Below are 22,076 nucleotides of genomic sequence, written 5' to 3' on the forward strand. Positions count from 1 at the left end.
TTTGAGGAAGAATTTTCTGTTTCTCCCTCTGTTCCACTTCTTCTACTTGTAATTGGGGACAATCACGAATAAAGTGATTAGTGGCCCCACATTTATAACAAGCCCCTAACTTACTTCTACATTCACCGGGGTGACTTCTTCCACAATGTTGACACTTAGGCCTTTGGGTATTTTGTACACTACCCACACTAACAGCAGGTCTGTCAGATGCTTTGTAATCAGATTGTCTTGGCCTACTTTTTCCTGATCTTTCCGGCACTGAAGTGGCTCGACTGAATTCCTCTTTAGATTTCTTCACTGGTAAAGCCGAAAATGACTTAGATGCACTTTTTTTGAAAGATTCTTTACTTCTTCTATCTCGTTGCATCTTTTTATTATATACTTCTTCAAGCTTCTGAGCATGATCTGATAGAACAACAAATTCTCGTATCTCAATGCCCCCTATCATCATTTTAATCTCATCATTAAGCCCTTCTTCAAATCTGATACACATTTCTTCTTCTGTGGGTATTATATCTCGAGCATATTTGCTCAGATAAACAAATTCTCTTTCATATTCAGCCACCGACTTGTTTCCCTGTCGCAAGTCGAGAAATTCTCTTTTCTTCTTATCCAGATATCTTTTACCGACATATTTCTTCTTAAATTCATTTTGAAAAAATTCCCAAGTGATCTTCTCAGCCAGTACAACAGCTTCTATTGTTTCCCACCAGTTATAAGCTTTTTCTTTCAATAATGACACGGCACATATTAAGTAATCATCTGGTGAGCACGCCATTTGCTTAAAAACCCTCATTATACTTTGTAACCAATATTCAGCTTTAACGGGGTCATCATCTGTTCTTCCCCGAAATTCTTCAGCCCCATGTTTTCTGAGCTTTTCAAATGGAGAACGTTTGCCAGATTCAGTTGTCGGAGGAGGTGGAGGAGCAACCGGGGGTGCTACAGATGTTGAGATAGGGGGAGGAAGTTGTGTAGTCTGATTTCTTTCTCGCACATTCTCATTATACCACTGATTCATGAATCCATAAATCATATTTTTGAGTTCTTGTTCTCGCATCAATGAAATCGGAGCTTCACTACTTGTTCCTTGTTCAGAGGTTTGTACTCTGCTATTAACTTCTTCTTGCTCAGTTTGTTCTGGTCTATCTGACATCTTTTCAAATTGAAGATAATCTATAATAAAAACAAGGATTAGATCAGATCATACACAGCACACTATCACAGATTTATATGGCATGTAATTCTAGACACTTTTCACATCATACATATTCCGAGAATCGGCTAAACCGAAGCTCTGATACCAATAAATGTAACGCCCCTTACCCGAGACCGTTGCCGGAGTCGAGCACAAGGCACTACTAAACTTATTTGAGCACTTAACCAAATTTAGATAATTTATATCATACTTTTCAGACAAGCTGTCCAACTGCGTCATAGTTGCTAAATAATTCATATCTCGAGTTATAAAACTCGAAACCCAAATCCGTAAATTTTCCCCGAATTTATACTCATATATCTACTTACCAATTTTTTTTATAATTTTTGGTTGGTCCAATTAGTACAGTTTATTAGTTAAATCCTCCCCTGTTTTAGGGTTTGGCTACTTTGACCCCTGTGCACTACGAACCAAATTTCTCTCTGTACAAAATTCAAATAACCATGCTGTTTGTTTCTCTTAAAAATAGACCCAATGAGGAATCCATACATATACAGTATGACTCATAATTATTTTTGTGCAATTTTTAATGATTTTCTAAAATCAGAACAGGGGAACTCGAAGTCATTCAGACTCTGTCTCACCACAATTTAAATATCTCATAACATAAAATCCAATTGCATGCACCGTTTCCTCTATATGAAACTAGACTCATTAGGCTTTAATCTCATTTTTTTTTCCAGCCCTTAACTCAATTTTTACAATTTATGGTGAATTTTCAAAGTCAAACTACTGCTACTTACCAAAAACTGTTTTAGTACAAATATTGTTAACTAGTTCATAACATCTTTACTTCAATTCATTCAAACTCTATACATGCCATATAAATCTTTAAACATAAAACAAAAACTACCGGAATTGATCTGAATAGTGTGCCCTGTTGTGTTGATCCGATCTACCCACTTCACTTCAAGTCAATCTACATAAAAATATTAAACACACACAAGTAAGCTTATTGAAGCTTAGTAAGCTCGTAGGCATATAAACACAAATCATATCAAATATCGTACACAATCTTATATCTATTAGTTTAACTATTTCATCCTCCAAATCACAATTTCATTAATAACTCATTGGAATAATTTCCATATGGCTACTCACAATTTAACTCCCTTAGGCCCATTTCTCATTTACTTCATTGTCAATTTAATGAACAATAAGGGAATTGAGTGCTTCATTATCACATTGCCATAGTAAACTATGGACTTTCACATTGTTACGCATCACACACCGAAGCCATAGCCTTGCCATGGTCTTACACGGTTCACATATCATACCGAAGCCATATCCCAGACATGGTCTTATACGGAATCACATTATCACATTATACCGATGCCATAGCCCAGCTATGGTATTATACGGAGTCACATTATCACATTCCACCGATGCCATAGCCCAGCTATGGTCTTAAACGGGCACACTTATCACATATTTTTCGTCAATTCATCAGGGTCACAGAATAGAAGCACTCAAATCCATTGTTCCTACTAATTTGTACTTTTAGTTACACATTATTCATTAGTTAATGCAAATTGATAGTATTCATCAACAATAAAATACTTTAACAACCATAAGATTTTCATATCAAACCATTGAACTTTGCCATATGAACTTACCTGGACTAATTTGCAAAAGTCGTAGAAATTCAGGGACTATTCTTGAATTTTCTCCTTTCCACAATTCAGTTCGTTTTCTTGATCTATAATTATAAAATCATTCCTTCATTAGCATCCATTTCAATTCTATTTCACTTCACAATTTATGCTGTTCAAATTTTGAAATTGCACTTTTACCCCAAAATTTATAATTTTCACAATTTAGTCCCTGCTCAATTCACCCATCAATTGAACTAATTTTTCTCAATTAACACTTTATTTTATCATTATAAACTATTTCAAAACCTTTTATATTCTTAATTTCAACAGAAACCTTCAATTCACAACTTTTTCACAATTAGGTCCTAAATATCATTTCCTATCAAAATCACTTAATAAAACCACCTTAATATGAAATTAGAACTTAAATTTCATAATAATTCATCATAAAATTCCCTTATCCATCCAGGGTAACTTCCAATTTCACCCATAAAATCAAAAACTAATGAATTCTACAAGTGGACCTAATTGTAAAAGTCATAAAAACATAAAAATTATCAAGAAAAGTAAGAATTAAACTCACATGATGTAAAAATATGAAAAACCAGCTTTCTCCAGACCTTCTATGGCGTTTTTGCTGAGAAAATATGAAGAAATGTCTAGATTTTTCAATTACATCATTATTTAACTATTAACTTTTATGCTATTTCCAATTTTGCCCCTTGTTCACATTGTTTTCTTGCTTATTTCATACCCAAACCGTCCAGCCATTAACCTTTGGGTCTAATTGCTCTTTAAATCCATCTTTTTAAATACTTAAGCTATTTACTCACAATTTAACAAATTTTGCGCTATTTTCAATTTAGTCCTTTTTAATTAATTAGCCATCCAAACGTTAAAATTTTCTAACGAAACTTTAATACTAACTCAATGACACTCCATAAATATTTATAAAAATATTTATAGCTCAATTTTCAACTTTGAGGTCTCGATACCTCATTTTTGACCCGTTTGACCTAATAAATTCTTTTAATTCACTAATTTCACCATTTCACAAATTCTTCTAAATTCTTACTTGACTCATAAATATTAAGTTACTATCTTGTTCAATCTTATTTGTTGAATTTAGTGATCTCAAATCACCATTTCCGACACCACTGAAAATTAGGCCGTTACAATCAAGGATTTAATTGAATGAAATAAAGCACTAAAAATAGTTTGGGGTCTATTCATGGACTAAACTGAACAATTCATAAAATTTTGGACAAAACTGTAAAATAGAGGACACACGACTGTGTAGAAGGGTTACACGGCCATGTGGCCAAACTGTATAATAGGTTGTGTCCTTGTGGCAAATGCAAAAACTAATCTACAGGGGAGATGCGGCTATGTGGCAAGGTCTTAGTCACATGGTTCACGAACTAACCTAAGGTTTGCAAGGCACACGGTTGTGTGGGGGCCATGTGGTCTACCCGTGTAGGCCACACGCCTGTGTGGTAGACCATGTGGCCCTAATCATAGAGCCAGTTTGCCTCGATTCACTTTTAAAAGAACACACACTTTTCTTTGGAAGCAGTATCGATGTTCCTCATGATTAAATCTGATCCGATGCACCTAAAACAGGTCCTTCAAACGACATTTATACACGAATTAATAATTGGTTTCAAGATTTTTCAAGATTATCGAAAGATTCGACAAGAACCGAAAAAGATTGAGTAGTTGAATTGAAAGATTAAAGTCGGATAGAAATTCTACAAAAATTTGAGATCTAAACATAAAAAACGAAAGGCACTTACCGATTATTGGCCAGGATAATGGATGTTTATTAATGACAAATCTAAACTCCGATAGAAAAGGATTGAATAGGGGATGATTTGATTCAAGATAGCAAAATAATCAGCAGCATTTAGGATGAAAATATGGTGTAAAGAAAATGGAAGAAAATAAAAAGAGAATGAATAGAAAGATGGAGAGCAAATTCTATTAGGATTTGAAAATGGGAAATATGAAAATCTAATTAGGAAAATAATATAAAAAGATGGTTGAATTCTAGTTCTATTAGAAATTTTAGGAATAAGTAAGTTGTGAATTCTAATTAGGAAATAATTGGTTAAATTCTTAGAGTTTGTAAACCCTAAAGGCGTCACCTGCAATTTTCTCAAGATTTGCCAAAATTGAATTTAAAATGAAAAGGAGGAGGCAACATCTCAAACCTTGGCTTCAAAGAAGTGTAACACCCTAACCATTGAGCCTATTGCTCAATCCTTATTTATTTTTTACGCTTAATCATATAGTTGTGTCTTAGGGTGTTTTTGGCAAAATTATGAAATAAAAAGGGAATGAGGGGGCTTGACCTTGGATCTAGAGAGATTTTAGCATTTTAAGCATTGAGCCTACAACTCATTTCTTACCTAATTTAGACACTTAATTGTATATATTACTTTTTTTTTGGAGTCTTGCCAAATTTCCAAAATAAAATGAGAAGAAGGGGTTCAAACTTGGGATCGCAAACAAGGGAAGCTAACTTTAAACCATTAAGTTTGAAGTCTATTTCTTACTTAATCTTATTTCTTAATTGTATCGATTTATTTCAAGGTGTGACTTTTCTCTAGCTTGTTGAAAATAATAAAATAGGAGGAAAGGATTCAACTTACATATTCTTTATTAGGTTACAAATATAACACCATAACTTTTAACACTTCTTCACTTAAGCCTTCTTTCCACTTTATACAATGTCATGACATACTTTTTTAACTTTACAATTTAGTCTTTTTTCCATTATTATTGAAAATTACGATAATTTCATAAACTAAAATTTGTATCATTAACACTAGTTTCCTCTTATAATACTATACATAGCATTATTAAAGTAGTAAATAAGCTACTTAATTGACATAATTTTTAATTAACATAACTTAAACATAATTAAATTCTTAAAGTACTTAATCTCAGAACTTAGGATGGGGGTATAGGTTAGGAGAGGGAAGAATAAGATATTGGAAATTCCTAGTAGAAGACTAATTTCCTAAAAATTGGACAATTTGCCTTTTTGGTCACTCCTTGTTTCTCCCCTTTTCTAATTAGGTCCTAACTCAATTAAAACACACTATTTTCAAATTAAACATCGTAATCAAGTTTCGTTTTAGATTAATTAATAAAATAAAACATGATTATATCATTTTAATAGTTTAATTAATTATTTATGCCCCTAATTTTGGTATTCACTTCAAACCCTCGACTTATTTACAAACGCACAAAAATAACCTTATAAATCGAAGCGTGATTACTCTCGATTTTTACAAATTCAATTCTTCTAACCCTATTTTTAAGATGTGACACCATTTATTTTTTAAAAAAATCAAATATTTGTTTTTTTTCTAAGCAAAGATAAAAAGATAAGTATAATGTAAATGTCAAACCCTTAAACTTACACTTAGTATTTAGATAATTATGTGCAAGAGTTAATAATGAGCTGAGGTTATTTTAGGAAAATAAAATATTTTGTTACACACATAAATTTTCATTTATTTCATGTGTTATATAATTCGTAAGATAAATTAAATAGATTACTATAATCTAAACGTTAAAAATATAATAAATTATTTTATTAAAAATTTAATAAAAGAAAATATAAAATGATATTAATATATATATATATAAAGACAGACCATTACAGTGGTTCTTCTCCCCTAAATTTTGAAAATTTTTTATTTTTCCTTTAAAATTTTTGGAAATTTTTAATTAGATCTCTCAAAAAATTCTCAATACAACTTTTTTTTTAATTTTTAATTAATCTCTCCTAAAAGTTTTTAAAAATTATCATTAATCTCACAAAAAATTAAAAAAATTTAATTTGACCTCAATTTTTTTTAAAAAAATCTCGGTAAACTCTTAAAATTTTTGAAAATTTTCTAAGCCTTCAAAATTTTGTTCCAAGATCCACCACTATATATATAATTATGAAATATTAAATAAAAATAATTTGATTTAAAAATTTTAATATAAACATACTTAAATGAATTTAAGTTAATCATTTACAAACATAAACATAATTAAATAAAATTTAAAATTTATATTTCAAATCAAACTGAACTTAAATAATTATATATGATAGTAATATCATACTTAAACTTAATCCAACGCATTCGAATTTGAGGGATGAACATAACATAGCTCAACTATCCGATCCTTGGGTTCATCAAACTGTAGTTTGGTGCATTCTTCTTGCTGGGTAATAATCATTAAAAGAGGTTGATTTGATATTTAAGCATTAAATTTATTGGGTATCTCTTCTTAAAAATTAATAATATGAAATAATTTGATTAAACTTTGGCTCAGCTTGAAAAGATTTTTATTCTAAAGTTAGGTTAAGCATTTAAGTTTGAAGAATAGTTTGGTATTTAAAAGGGTTTTAGATAAAAATATTAAATATGAAAAATAAATTTAAATAAAAATTAAATTTATTTAAAATACGAATCGAATTAGTTTTAATATTCAAAATTTGAGTCCAACCTAGTTCATTTCTCAATTTTATATTATGTACGTCATTTATTTATTTTTATATAATTATAAAATTAATATAATGTAAATATTAAAAATATTTAAGTTGTTTATATTTCAAATTTTAATTAAAAAAGTATATAAAGATAGTAATATTAAATAAAAATATTATTTAATAATAATAATGTGAGTAAGATCTAAACGAGTTCATTTAACTATTTAAAAATTTGAAATTTAAGACTTTATTTCTTATCGAATCAAACCTAAATAATTATATCAATATCAATATTATACTTGAATCTGGCTAATGATACGACGATGAATATGATTGCTAACAAGCTACAATCACATAAATGGTTAGAACATTTTTGTTTTATTTAAAATTCGGTAAAGTACCATGGAAGTCTTTGTACTAGAAATTAGATTTCATTTTGTCATTCTACGCAAAAAAAAAAGACAAATTAGCCCTTCTATATTAAATTAAAGATCAAATTAGTTTTTCTGTTAAAAATTTCATCCATTTTTACTGATCAAATTAGTTTTTCTGTTAAAAATTCCATTCATTTTTACTGTTAAGTGCTAACATGTTTGCTGGAGAAACCAAACAATAACACTTAACGTGTCACGTACACCTCATGCTAATATGGAGGGATTAATTCAAGCAAAATGAATGAAATTTTACGTGGATGGACTAATTTAAGCAACCATACAGTAATATGTAACCACTTAACAATAGAAATAAATGAAAATTTTGACAAAAGGATCAACTTGTTGTTTGAACTAATATATATAAGCTAATTTACCCATTTTTTAGTAGAAAGTGCAAATTGCAATCTAACTCTTGGTGCAAAAGTCTCTATAGTGGCTTTCGGAAAATTTAAACTATCCCTAAAAATTTAAGAATCGTCCTCAATAAATTCAAAGACAACTTAAGTCATCAATAGATTCAAAGACAACTTAAGTCATCTCCAACAATTATCTTTTAAAACTGTCTCTAAAAAGTTTTAGGGACAAATATGAAAAATCGTCCATATACTTAAAAAACCAACACTCAAAGATTATTAACGGTGTTTAAACATCATAGATAAGGTAATAAATACACACTCTCTTATAATTATGAAAATTTCTAGTTTTCTAGCCATTTTTAATTAATAGAACGTAATTATATTGTAATTTCTTGTGTCATATTTAATAATATATTATAATTATGCTATATAAATTTAAATTCTGAAAAGATAATAATTATTATAAAAATTATTGATAGCGCTTTAGAAAAAATTCTTTAAACAAGTAACAAAACTTAAAATCAGTCTATCATATATAATACGTCAATCTAAAAAATATTTAAAAATATGATTACTGATAAAATTAATAAGAAAAATAAACATCCTAAACAATGTTATCTAATTACTTTAGCTTACCATATTTATTAAGTTAATCTCTCTGTAACATTAAACATATACACATTATTATCATCGATCGATCATTGACACAATATAAATAATTAATAATAAATACAATTTAATTTAGTCAATTATTTATCATCAATAAAATTTTTAAATTATTTAGACGAAATTAATAAAATAACATATAATTATATTTTAAAAAATATAATATATATATTAAAATTAAAATCTATTATTATTAATACAAAAAAGTTTTGGGTAATTGAATTTGAGTATAATTATTTGTAATTACCAATGAAATTATTTTTCTCAACTTTCCTTAAGAATTGGAGATCAATTACATCAGATTCTATACGATATATTAACTATAATGGTTATCAAACAAGTTAGAGATATGTAAACACAAATTTTATTATCGGATGACTTACTTAAATTATTCATAAATCAAAAAAATTTATCTAAAATATTAATCAATAAAAACGTATTTAAATACACTCAAAGCCAGATAATTTGTATAGTTGGAAGTAGAAAGTGAGTTAAAGAATAGTTATTTATGTATTTTCAATTATATCACACTTAATGGTAATTGCAGATATAATAAATATTTAACAGCTTAAGATGCTAGGCAAGCTTCCCAAAATAACCTGTTCCTTTCTTTCGGGGTTTTGGTTGAATCAACAGTAGATGATTTCTTGTCTTTGGCCGCTCCTCCATTGAACCGCCTATCATCCCTGCATTTTTTATGCAAACGAACCTCCTTTTGCATCTCCACCACCTCCCCATCATCATCATCGTCGTCGTCGTCGTCGTCATCATCATTTGCTTTCTGTTCAAACCTATTAACCTCTCTAACACCATGAACAACATCAGATGTAGTAGTATCACAGCTACATGACTCTGCATCATCATCATCATCACCACCACCACCACCACCACCACCACCACCACCACCATCATCATCATCATCATCACGGTTAATAACAGACATGGCAGGATCGAAACAACACCCAGATTCCGAATCACCAGTAGCTTCAAACAGCAAGTAAGAAGAGATATCAATAACTTTACTCATTATATAATATAATAACAGCACTAAAGAACAAACATGAGCAAAAAAGCACAAGACTGACTTTTGTTTTGTTTTCAAGTCTCCCTTTTTATAACATGAAAGGACTTTTGTATACTATAGCTGATGGATAGATAGATTAAAATAAAATATTAAATTAAAGAAGAAAAAGAGAGTGTGGCTGTGGGCATTGTTGGCATGCTGAATTTGAACCCTTATTAAATTCAGAACCAATCTGCCTGCCTTTTACTTTTCTAGAAGGAAGAAAACGTGTTAAATAAAAAAAAAAAGTAAACCAAATCTTCCAGAAGCCCCCACATTTTACTTGTACCTGTTTTTAAGGTAAAACAAGGTAATATGAAATACAATTAGCCTATAGAAACAGTTTGTGTTTGGTTGAATAAAAAAATGGAAAGCTTTGTATAGAAGGAAAATGACAGAAAATGGTATAGGAGGGATGATTTATTTTTGGGTAAATTTTACTAATGGTCATCTAATTTTGCTCGCATTCCTGTTTTAGTCATTCAATTTTAAAAATTTTCAATTTAGACACTAACGTTTCAATTCATTCTTATTTTAGTCACCAGCCATTAAATTAATAACATAAAGTTTTTTTTAAGACTTGTATAATAACATATTTAGTCCTCAATACTTACAAATTCTATCACTTTGATTCTAATTCTAAATAATTTAATAAATTCAACCATGCACATTTACAAATTCTATCAATTTGATCCTCAAACTTCTTAACTGAAACTTTCAACTTTTAAAACAGAAGCATTTCACATCTATAAATTTGTTACAACGCCTTTGTTTTAAAAGTTGTAATTGAAAGAATTTGTAAATGTGAAAGGTTAAATTTATTGAATTATTTAGAATTAGGATCAAATTGATAGATATGTAAGTATTGAGGACTAATGTGTTATTATACCAATTACAAAAAGTCTTTCTATTATCAATTTAACGGTGAGTGACTAAAACAGAAATGAATTCAAACATTAGTGATGCGAGCATAGTTAGGTGACCAGTTGTACCCTTAAATTTTTTTATCTTATTGTATAAAAACAAATCATGAGAAGAAAAAATATGAGAGAGAGATGTATCTATATTAATATTTAAAATTTTTACGAAGTTAATGTCATGTTTTAAATGGGTCCCAACTTAGTGGAAAATTTACTAAAAATCACTTACTTCTACAAAGTAATAGATATTATCCTGGCAATTTTGTGTCTATATATAAAATCTAAAAATATATATATTTGTACATGATGGGATTCAAACTTAAAATATTATCGATTTTGATAACTCAATTTTATTATTTCAACTAACAAGCTATTTTCTAAACTATCCTATCAAGTACACCACTGAAAAAATGATATTTTCTATCCTTTTATTTTTCTACTCTTTTAATTTTTTAATTTTTTAATTTTTTAATTTTTTTATTCTACCAAGTAAAGTCTTAGAGATGGTATCAGAGTGAAATTAGGTAAGGTGATTTTTTACTCCTTCCAAATCCAACTCAATGTTGCCTTTAAATCGATTTTATTCAAAATTTAAATATCCAATTCCAACCCCTAAAAAATAAAATTCCCTTCTCATGCTTAGCCATTTTGAAATATTAATTAATTTTTATATTATATTAATTTCGACAAAATTAAATAAAAATACATATTATAAAATTATAAAATATTTAATTAAAGACATAAAAATAATTAAAATATTGTAAATGTTCTAATATATATAATTAGTTACAAAATCAATATAAGGGTATTTTTGATAATTTTTAGGGCAAAGTGATGAGGATTTGATCAAAATCTAGCCCTGACACAAACTCAGATTTTATATTTGTGAAAAGTTTATCATCCCTTGTGTGATAAAAAAAAATTACGAGGATCGAGCCTGAATTATTTTACCACCTCTCATGTGAAAAGTTTAAATTTTGAATTTTATGGAAAAAAAATACAATGGGAGAGATTTTCTCTCCTTTTTGAAAAATTAATTGAAAGGTCCTTCCTTAATTGACACGAGGGCCCCCCACATTTTAGAAGAATGATTAATCTTTAGCTTTGGTTCCTCTATTATGCTTAAAGATAAGATTCAATCTTTCTACTTTAATTTTAATATAATTTAGTCTCATATATTTTTTATAATGTTATTATTTAGTTCTTCGAGTCTTAGAAGTTGGCATGTATGTAGCTTCTTATTTCTATTAGGTTTGAGTTGTTTTAATTGACATTAAAAGACAATGGTCAAATTTCAATTTGGTCCCTAGGCGATGCTAAAATGTAAGATTAAATCTATTATTTTTAATTTTTAACATGATTTGATCCCCCTACTTTTATAATGACATTAGTTAATCTAAATAGTTAATAATTCTAACTATTTCAATTAAAATGCTGACAGCAATTTTTCTTAAGAATACTATTCAAGAGAACAACTTTATTTTATCATGAGTTTGAATAGGCATTTTTAAGAAAAAAAAGTTTTTTATTAATATTTTCAATGTTATTTTTATTATTATATGACTTTCAAGTATAATTTTTTTTTAATTTCAAAACATCACCCTAGAAAATTTAATAAAAGAAATTTATTGGTGGTAACAACTGAACTTAAACTTTTAAATCCGAAATAAAAAATTAAATTACATATTTTAATTTTTAATTCACACATCAATCCAAGAATGACCAATGTTTGGGGTCTATTTTGATCACAAAAGAAAACTAAAAAAAAAATAAAAAAGAGCAAACTACTGGTTACTGCTATATTTGACCGTCTGCAAACAAGGAAGTGTTTTTCCCATTACCCAAACACTCATCCAACAATTTTCTTCCCTTTTTGTCAAAACACTTGTCCTTTTTAGGAAAAAAAACAATAATAAAAATCAAACTTTAACAAGCTTAAATACCATTAAAAAAATTATAGACGAATAAACTTAGAGAAGAGGTTAACCCAAATGAAGAGGATTATGATTTTATAATATAGGGAAACGGAGCGTACAATGAAAGAGTGGGAAACTAAAAGGGATGGATGGAGATGTTTTACTACATAACGTGCACTGAATGTATACTAAAAAAATCACATGGGGTTCATCAATAATAATAATAATAAAGTAAAAAAAGTAAACTATGATAAATAGTCACTCGAGTTTACTCGTGTTCTTATTTTGGTTACCTATTTTAAAAATTTGTTATTTTAGTCACTTTCCGTTAAAATACAAATAGAATGTTGATTAGGCTTTATTTTGATTGGTATAATAATAATTTTAACCCTTGATATTAATACACTATGTCAATTCGATCCTTATTCTAAAAAAAATAACAATTTCTCTCTCAATGTTTACATTTTGTATCAATTTGGTCCTAAGCCTAAAAATTTAAAAAAAAATTGTAATTATAAAGATTTCAAATAAAAAGTACATAAAATTAAAAATTAAAAAAAATAAAAAGTGCTCTTCTGCCAAGTTGTGAATTTTAAGTATGTAATCAAGGCAATGGCAAGAGTAACAAGGAGATTCAATCCTAAGCAAATTTAATGGCATGAGATTACTTCAACTAGACCCCCTATACTTATCTAGTATTTTGTTACTTATAGCTAAATCATGTTCTCTGTATGTGTTTTCAACACTTAATCCGACATTAATAAAACCAAAGTCCTTTTTTTTTGGTTAAAAATCCAAAAATTAATATATATATATATATATATATATATATATAGATAGATAGATAGATAGGTAGGTTGATTTCAACTCTAAATCGCAAGACCAACTCACTCCTAAGGTTGAACAAAAAAAAAATCCAATTCAAATAATAATTTTTTATTTGATCCCGATTGAAAAGTTAAGATAAATTAAATTTGATTTCATTATAGTTCAGTTCCTACTTAAATTTGTTTGATTTGATTCCGATTAAGAATTTGAGATTTATTAAATTTGATTCAGTTATAATTTAGTTTGTACTTAAATTTGTTTGGTTTAATTTTAATCTCACAATAAAAAGTACAATGGTGTGAATTGAAATGAATTTTAAATTTTTATAATATAAAATAAATATTTGATATTTAAAATATTATATAAAATATATTTTTCAGACAAAAATCTAAAAACCAAAAAAATTGATGAAAAATAATCATTTTTTTAAAATTTTATTTACTTTTTATTTTGAAAATTTTATAAATATATTTTTTGAATTTTTAGGATTAAAATCAAATTTACATATTGTGTAAAATTTTATAATGCTAACACTATTATTATATCAATCAAAATAAAATCAAAATAAAATCATGTCGCCGGGGAGTAGCTAAAATAAGAAATTTAACTAACAAGAGTGACTAAAATTATCAAAATAAAATCAAAATAAAATCATGTCGCCGGGGAGTAGCTAAAATAAGAAATTTAACTAACAAGAGTGACTAAAATAATAATTTTTTTTAAATGAGTGACCAACATAAAAATATAGATATACTGGGACTGTTTGAGTAGTTTACCCAAAAAATATATTGGAATTTATTTTATGGCAGTTTTTTATTTCGCCTGAAATCAACCACGTGTTAAACTGGTAGAGCTACTTGATGGTATTCAACAATTGACTAAGCGAGTTTCGGTTTTTTCATTTCATTTCTTTTTTTCTTTTTTTTTTTCCTTTTTTTTTAATTCTGGGATTTCTTGCTCCACCTTTCTTTCTTTCTATTATAAATGGAATTAATTTATTCCCTGGGTGAAACCTGTCAATCCATTTTTAAATTCCTTTTTCATGACTAATAATGCCAAAACGGAAGAAAATAAAATAAACTTTTTAAATTACAAATACAATCAAGCACAAATAATACCCATCTGAATAACTAAGAACTAAGATAAGAAATAATAATTTAGTAGGTAAACAAGAAAAGGAAATGGAACTGCTGAGAACAGATGAGTTTGGCGTAGAATATTGGTTCAATTTGTAACCAGTTCGAAATCGAACCAGCCGACCTCCCAACAAATCAAATAATAGAAAACGTGGTAGAGAGGTAAAGATGGATCATTACTTCACCAAGCATGGACTATTTAATAATTTAGTATTTCTGTTATTTCACTGAGATATGAGAATCTGGAAAAGTATAGATAAGGTTAATAATGATGAAGACCCACCGAAAGATTTAAACTTTGATACAATCACAGGACCGAACCAGCACGAAAGGGGAAAAGAATCATGAAAGAAGGGTCCGGGCGTCACAAGCAGCCAACAGATTTATATCACTAGTACTCAAATCTGAATAAAACAAATGACGTTTCTTTGCCTTTTATGCTTCTAGAAAGTCCCTACTTAACAAAAAACCAACAATGCAGCGGGTTGCAACCAGCACCCACAGGAACATGGACAATGTGGCATGCATGACAAAGAAGAGAGACACGTATGGAAGGAACGGAAAATGAAAGGAACAGTGCAATAGCGCATGTCAAGAACATGGCCAATTGCGCACGTCAAGATTTAGTCCTTTATATCAACTTGATCAACAACAACTAGCAGTATTACAAGAAACCATTAACCACACAATGATGGTTAAATAAAAATCATTTTAATGCAGCCATGAACTAATGAAAATAAGCAAGTATCAAAGGAGATATAAAATGCGAGGAAGAAGGTTCATCACGTCAGGAATAGTTATTGAATGAGGCTTGTCAAAGTAATGTGACTGCTCCTCAGAACGTACAATTTTAATCCTAGTGATGTCACAATGATAAATTGATGATTCTCATAAATGAGATAGATGATACCTTGATTTTCAGTAATGCTTCACGATCCCAGTACAAACAATAGTCAACATGGAAGCAACAAGTGATACCGAAGATGTTCGGTCCCTGGTTACCCTGCGACAAACAGATATATAACCAAGCAGGTAAAAGCTCAACTGAAACAGCGGAGCATGAGAAATACCTCCAAATTTCAACGAAGAAAACTGGGTAGTATCTATCTAGATAATGTATCTCCATCATCTTGAACTAAGCTACTGAAGATAAAGATAGGTACGATAGATGTTAGTTGTACAACTAAAATCTTACAAATCTCAATAGAAACTAAATTCAAAGAAGGGGAAATAAGTAGCTAAATGATAAATCATAATTACAGTAAAAATATGCAAGGGACAGCAATGCAGATAATATATGGAAGGAGAACTGAAAAAAATTCTCTTGCAAAAATCATAAAGATAGACCGCTATGCATAAATGATTTCATAATACCTGAATGTCAGGTCACTTCAGGTAGCTTGAAGGAATCCTTAAAAATATCAGCAAAAAGAAGTTTCACCAAGGAACAAAAGAGAAGTACAGAGATATTGAATAAACTCTCAGAATGTATCTTGCTGAGGAAAAAAAATTCAAAACTGTTGAGAACAAGTTATTTGAAAGTGGAAACAAATACATTAAAGGAATGTTGTATCCTGGTTGTCCCTGCAAAATTATACTACAAACAGATGTTCTAGAGGAAAAATCAATAAATTAATGTTTAGTATCTAAATGGAATTCAATGATACACAGAATACAAATTGCATAGGCATGGAATGCGCCATAAATTACAAGTTTCTGGGAATTTGATCCCATGAAGCAATTACAAGGAGGATGGAGTGAAACATATGACCACAGCTTATCCTCAATCCACCCGAAAGGCTGATACCAGTCAGTCAATATATCCAAGCTCCGTGTGACCAAATGTTACAAAGATTTTCTACCACCTCCTAATCAATAAGGTTTGTTTTGTTTGTTGTCTCTCTTAAGCTGAACCTTGAGTTTCTTACCACCTAATTGGCATCCATTCATCATGTTTATTGCATTTTCAGCCGCTGCTGGAGAGTCGTAACTAACAAATCCTGCAAAAGGAGAATGTTGAGAGATAAAACTCCTTAACAATCATATCAGATTAACAGGTAAAAGAGAACACATTTACCGAAGCATTTACTAACTCCTGTTGCTTTTTCAACAAAAACCTTTGCGCTTAAGACCCTGCCAAATCCTTGAAAAGCATTAGCCAACTCTTGATCACCGAATTCTTGAGGTATGTGATAAATAAATAGATTTGCACCAGGTGGACCTAGGTCAGAGGATACACTATTTAATAACATACTACAACCAAGAATCTATTTTTGAAAGTACAACAAAAACCAAGATGATCAGAGATAGCAAACCTTCAATCTGCCCTCCTGAATTTGTACCAACAGGGGAAGATGATGAAGAATTACTATTTATGTTTGCTTGTGGCACTGAACCAGGTGAACCAGTCAACAGACGATGGTTCATGATTCCCCCAGGATATGCCATGGGGTACTGAAGACCTGGTACAGCTGGGTAAGCTGAGCCCACATAACTTGTAGGAGGCACAGCATAATTTCTAGGAGCAATATTGGGAGCAAGCTCAGGGGTGATTCCTCGCAACGAACTTCCTTGATTCACAGGAGGAATCATATTGTTGAACGCAGGTTGGTTCTGCATTGGTGGCAAGCGGTACTGCATAAGTCCATAACTTCCTGGAGCCTAAATAAATAATGAGATGATATATCATATTTAGATATTAGATGCTCAGCTAAGCATCATGACACTAAAAATGGACAATCCCCATAGCTCAGTTAATAGGAGACAGAATCACTAATGAGTTTGTTCAGAAATTTAAAAATCCAGAAAAAGAAAAGGAAAACCAACCTGATATCCATATCCATTATATGGAGGAACATAACCCATTGGCAAGGCTCCAAACAATGAAGGATGTGGTGAATCAGCATTTGGCATGTTCGAAGCTTGGGATTGGGCTTTCTGGGCCCTTCGAGCTTGTCTTTCCTTTTCTGTATCTGCCCATTTGACAACGAGAGGGACACTTGAACCCTAAAACAGCAGAAGATAAAGACCAGAAGATAGTACCCCAGTTTTATTAGAATAACTAACCGTCTAACTCACTATCATACATGATAACAATAAGATGCTATTTCAGGCAAACGACCACGGCATCCTTAACTAAGATTTCGGTGCCAAAGGGAAAGAGATGCCAGAATAAAAACTGATTATCTGGTACAAGATCAAAGTCTAATGAAGACAATGACTTCAAGTTGTATATATGCATTTTCCAAACCACTAGGGTCTAGAACAAAATTCCAGACATAATCCAAGTGTATCTTGATGAAGATAAAAGATTATTGACTTCCAAAGAGAGCCCACTAGCTTGACAATGTTGATTCTGGATGCAGCATGCTATTATTTATAACAGTGAGATCTGCTTTGTGGCTTACAATACATAATAGGGATAAAAAGCCATAGACATCAGCCTTTGACGCAAATGCAAATAATTTCCAGGTTAGTATCGGAACCTTTAGAAACTAGAATTCTCACAAGGTAACATCATGAAATAAGTGAAATTTTGATGACATTCATTCCTATGAATGAGCAATGACTATGTAAGATAGCTGGTCAGCATATAACCATTGCATACCATATAAAACAGGAATAGATACCCAGAACAAGCTTCATGGTAATGTGTTGATTTTCAACAGCAGAAGCATCTAAAAATATACCAACCTCCATTTTATGCTTTCCATTAATGGCCTCCAGGGCAGCAAGGGCTTGTTCTTTTGTCTCATACTTCAAAAAGGCACAGCCTGCAATAGAAACCAACAAAACTACAATTCACATATTGAAATCAGCTTGTGGTTTAGGTTTTATTGTTAATGCAATTTAGTGGTTCTCATATTTTCTACATAATAATAATAATAACAAACCAAAAAGAAACAAGATCAAAGAATAAGCACCTTTACTTGTTTGTTGAGAACCTCTTAGAATCTGTAGGTCCTTTAGGGTTCCATATTTAGAAAATAAAGCAGAAACTTCATCTTCAGAGACATTCTTTGGCAACATGCCAACAAAGAGTTTGTGCTCTAAATCCATCAGGCAGTAAAAAGAAGATGATTATTCATTTTAACCAAGGATTTCATAGAAAGAGCATTACCAAAAGATGAATGAGAATCAATTCTTTCAACCTCATAGGAGGCAGAATAATAAGCAATTAATGTACAGAAGTTACGCATACCTAATCTTTCCAACTCGCCATCTGCATACTTCACTTGCAATGGACTAGATGCCTGAATCAGACAAAACAACAGAAAGATGAGTCCTACTCAGGGAGGTAATAACACTGGCATGGTAAAAGTAATACTATGGACAAAATATACAATAGCAGACATAGGAGATTGCAATGAAGTACTTTGGATTAATTGTCACCAAATTTTTAGTTAAAGGCTTGAAGGAAAAGAATCGAGTGACTAACCACTCTAAGCCCGAGCTCAAGGATACACTATGTTGTATAAAGATGCATATCTTACACCATCATAACAGAATGCACAATGATCAATCATGAAAATAAAATGCAAATATGACTGACAATGTACGCCAAACTTGTGGCATAAATTTATCCAGTCGCACTAGTATCATCTTAGGATAAATTGATGCAAAAATACAATTTATTTTAGTCAATCAAATTCTAGTAACAACTGTTCCCAGAAGGAACACTGGTTTTCTTTGGATTAGATTCCTAGATCTATGCTCAAGCATAACCATGCGATTCTCCTGCTCTTGTTTAAAATTTATCAAATCTAATATAACTTGTACAGGAGATGATATAAAGAGGATTCCCATTGCTGCACTATCAACTATGCTTACATACTTTGAATTGCAGTATTACGATGAAATCATGAATTCTTTTCAGACTCCTTGATTTGTCAAGCTACATAAAGAAATTCATCTCTTTTATTAACTGTGGAGAATGAAGTCCTCATCTACTTCCAGTTTAGACATTCTAACATTTCCAATTTGCTACAGCAGCTCATTTGTATTGTAAAAGTAAACAACCATTTCATGAAAAGAAGGGCAGAAAGGTGCTTCAAACATAGTTTAAAACGATCAATGATCAGCAAAAAAGGCACATAACGGAACTAAGGGGAGTAAGTCTGACTGGGAGAAGCTCATTTTGATGTTACCTTATAACCGTTGAAAGGTTTTTCTGTTGATAAGCATTTTCTTATTTACATTAATATGCACAAATACTTCCCCTTATTTCCAAAACCACAGTATCACCTCATTCATTTCACTCAAGTCATACACTTTTTACTCATTACATTGAAATTACTAACCAGACCAATTCATTTGATCAGCTAGCTCATTGTTTTCGATTACAATATAATTCTTATGATAAGCCATGCATTTATTCACTCGAAGATGGTAAGCAGGTCAATCAGTTATGATAGGTATCGATTGACATAATGTGACAACATGCAAAATAGCTGGAGATTACTTGGGGGGGGGGAGGGAGGGGAACTGGAGACTAGTCAGCCTTATGTGATGCCCTATCACTATAACTTCAATACCTATTGTTTGCTTAATTATTTGAATTTCTTAAAATTTGATGATTGAAATCATTAAGCACCTTGTTTCTCGCTGAAATAATGTGCTGCTAAAATGGTACCTAGCATAGAAACCCCTAGCCTTAATCTTATACATACTAGTAAAATTTCTCAAAACTTCATTTCATCAGAAAACAACCAGGTGTTAAAAAAATAAGCTTACAGCATGCTGGACTTTGATGCTGTGATCTTCTCGTTTTCCGTTGTCTCTAAAACTCAAGACATTGATTTACTTCAATGAGCAAGTACAAATAATTATCAAATTTATATGCTCGTATATTCTACAATTGCACTATTTGCATGTACCTTAATCAGCACAATGAAGCAGAAAAGAACTTCTACCAAGTTCGTTACAAAATGCCAGGGAACACAATTGCAAGGTAGTTTTAATGGAAGCTTAAGAAATAATGTCATATAATACAAGCTTTCAGCGTCAAAAACAGTAAATATTGAGATTCATGCCACTACCACAATGTTTAAAATGCAGTAAATTTTGACTGCCTCAGATCAATAGTGAAATAGAGTGGACAGATATAGCGGTTAGGTGCTACTTTTGCAGGTCAGACGCTGAATTAAGCTAAAAGTGTGAAATTAATTGTGAATGTACGATACATTAAGAATTTAAGATCAGTGGAGAAAATCTTTGGACAGTACCAGCTAGATTTTGACAACAATAACTAATAATGTGGCAATAAATTCATTAAGATGAAAGGAAAAGAAATTCAAAAGTTGAACTAACCCCAGGTAATGTCTTCTTATTATGACAAGCATTGACCGCCTTATCAGCCTCTTCTCTTGACGGGCATATAACAAAGCAACACCCTTAATCAACATAAAAGAAAAGCAACGAGAAAATACCTCAAAATTAGGGTTCCAAACACCATAAACCACACTAAAACACGACAAATCTCACTCCAAACTAAACGAATCAAACAAATCACTAAAAAAGACAACCGCTAAAAGAAGAACGAACAATGTGAGAGATTTAAAACTTTTAAAAATAATAATAATAAACTTAAAACAAAAGAAAAAAGAAAGTTGAACCTCTAGAGGCACGAGTAGCCTTGTCTTTGATGATGTTGACTTCGTCTACCAAAGCAAACTCTTCGAACATTGCGAGAACTTGAGCTTCCGTCATGTGCTTCGGCACTTGACCAACAAACAGCTTCACGCTCTCTTCGTTCGTCGCTTTCTTCTCCTTTTTTCCTTCCGCCATTAATGCCTGCTACTCTTCTTCTCCCTCTCTCTCTCTCTCTCTCTCTCTCTCTCTCTTTTCTCTTTTATTTGATTTTCTTTCTCTAGCTGAATTTTTTTTTTTTAAGTCGTCGGAAAAAAATGGGGGGTTTCTGGATGGGCAAAGTTGGATCTTCAATGGATTTTATTTTATTGCAATTAAAATTCGCTGCAAAGTGGGGCTACCGTTTTGGTTTATTTACGAAAATACCCTTACAGCTGTGCAACTCCTGAGCTTTGAGGTGGATGTACTTTGTTACAGTTGTGAGCTGGAACGAGGATTTGTACTTTAAAGGGAGGGCGTCGTTGAATGACGTATTTACCCCTTTTGTCTCATTTGACCATTTTTAATGATTCCCGCGGCTGCCTTGCATTGAAAAAGGACACACACACAAACTACTGCACTTCAATATGTTTAATATTTTTCTTTTCATTTTCTTTTATTTTATCCCCAAAAAAGAATGCATTCAATTTTTTATATTAATAAAATTACTTTATTTCCATCCTTTATTAAATATATTGTATTTTTTGTTAACTCCAAAATTATTTTATTTGAAAATTTAACAAGTCTACGCCATTTGAAATTCTGTTATTGGCAATATATATCCGTTCCGTTTTATAAAACAAAGTCATATTTGATAATGA

The 22,076-nt window shown here is 30.6% G+C and overlaps 2 protein-coding genes across 5 annotated transcripts; both read right to left on the minus strand.

The window, feature by feature from the left end:
- Positions 1–9,252: 9,252 nt before the first annotated feature.
- Positions 9,253–9,994, minus strand: LOC107939354 (aspartate and glycine-rich protein). 2 transcript variants are annotated; one of them, XM_016872690.2, is made up of 2 exons: positions 9,851–9,994; positions 9,253–9,749 (listed from the first exon to the last, which is right to left on the minus strand). In XM_016872690.2, exon 2 carries the CDS (start codon positions 9,706–9,708, stop codon positions 9,334–9,336), a length of 375 nt encoding a protein of 124 aa, XP_016728179.1. In that variant the 5' UTR covers positions 9,709–9,749; positions 9,851–9,994; the 3' UTR covers positions 9,253–9,333. The 2 variants fall into 2 exon arrangements, with proteins under 2 accessions (XP_016728179.1, XP_040938329.1); XM_041082395.1 differs by lacking the exon at positions 9,851–9,994 and having other exon boundaries at positions 9,253–9,638; positions 9,693–9,844.
- Positions 9,995–16,241: 6,247 nt separating this feature from the next.
- LOC107930136 (RNA-binding protein BRN1) lies at positions 16,242–21,686 on the minus strand. Of its 3 annotated transcripts, XM_041082396.1 has the most exons (10): positions 21,243–21,425; positions 20,938–21,020; positions 20,362–20,407; positions 18,830–18,881; positions 18,552–18,677; positions 18,322–18,401; positions 17,455–17,634; positions 16,944–17,289; positions 16,706–16,849; positions 16,242–16,628 (listed from the first exon to the last, which is right to left on the minus strand). In XM_041082396.1, the coding sequence occupies exons 2-10, from the start codon at positions 20,967–20,969 to the stop codon at positions 16,501–16,503; spliced, it is 1,134 nt and encodes a 377-aa protein (XP_040938330.1). In that variant the 5' UTR covers positions 20,970–21,020; positions 21,243–21,425; the 3' UTR covers positions 16,242–16,500. The 3 variants fall into 3 exon arrangements, with proteins under 3 accessions (XP_040938330.1, XP_016717204.2, XP_016717197.2); XM_016861715.2 differs by lacking the exon at positions 20,362–20,407 and having other exon boundaries at positions 16,944–17,241; positions 21,243–21,686; XM_016861708.2 differs by lacking the exon at positions 20,362–20,407 and having other exon boundaries at positions 21,243–21,686.
- Positions 21,687–22,076: the final 390 nt, after the last annotated feature.

Source organism: Gossypium hirsutum, chromosome A12, assembly GCF_007990345.1.
Source record: "Gossypium hirsutum isolate 1008001.06 chromosome A12, Gossypium_hirsutum_v2.1, whole genome shotgun sequence".
Classification (NCBI taxonomy): domain Eukaryota; kingdom Viridiplantae; phylum Streptophyta; class Magnoliopsida; order Malvales; family Malvaceae; genus Gossypium; species Gossypium hirsutum.

Bases quoted from the DNA above. Each gene is read 5' to 3' on its own strand.
- LOC107939354 (XM_041082395.1), bottom strand. From the start codon at position 9,792: ATGAGTAAAGTTATTGATATCTCTTCTTACTTGCTGTTTGAAGCTACT. The intron at 9,639-9,692 runs GTGATGATGATG...GTGGTGGTGGTG, and splicing joins TGCCATGTCTGTTATTAACC to GTGATGATGATGATGATGCA.
- LOC107930136 (XM_016861708.2), bottom strand. From the start codon at position 21,414: ATGGCGGAAGGAAAAAAGGAGAAGAAAGCGACGAACGAAGAGAGCGTG. The intron at 21,021-21,242 runs GTTCAACTTTCT...ATGTTGATTAAG, and splicing joins GGCTACTCGTGCCTCTAGAG to GGTGTTGCTTTGTTATATGC. The intron at 17,635-18,321 runs GTTGGTATATTT...CTGCTGTTTTAG, and splicing joins ATGGAAAGCATAAAATGGAG to GGTTCAAGTGTCCCTCTCGT.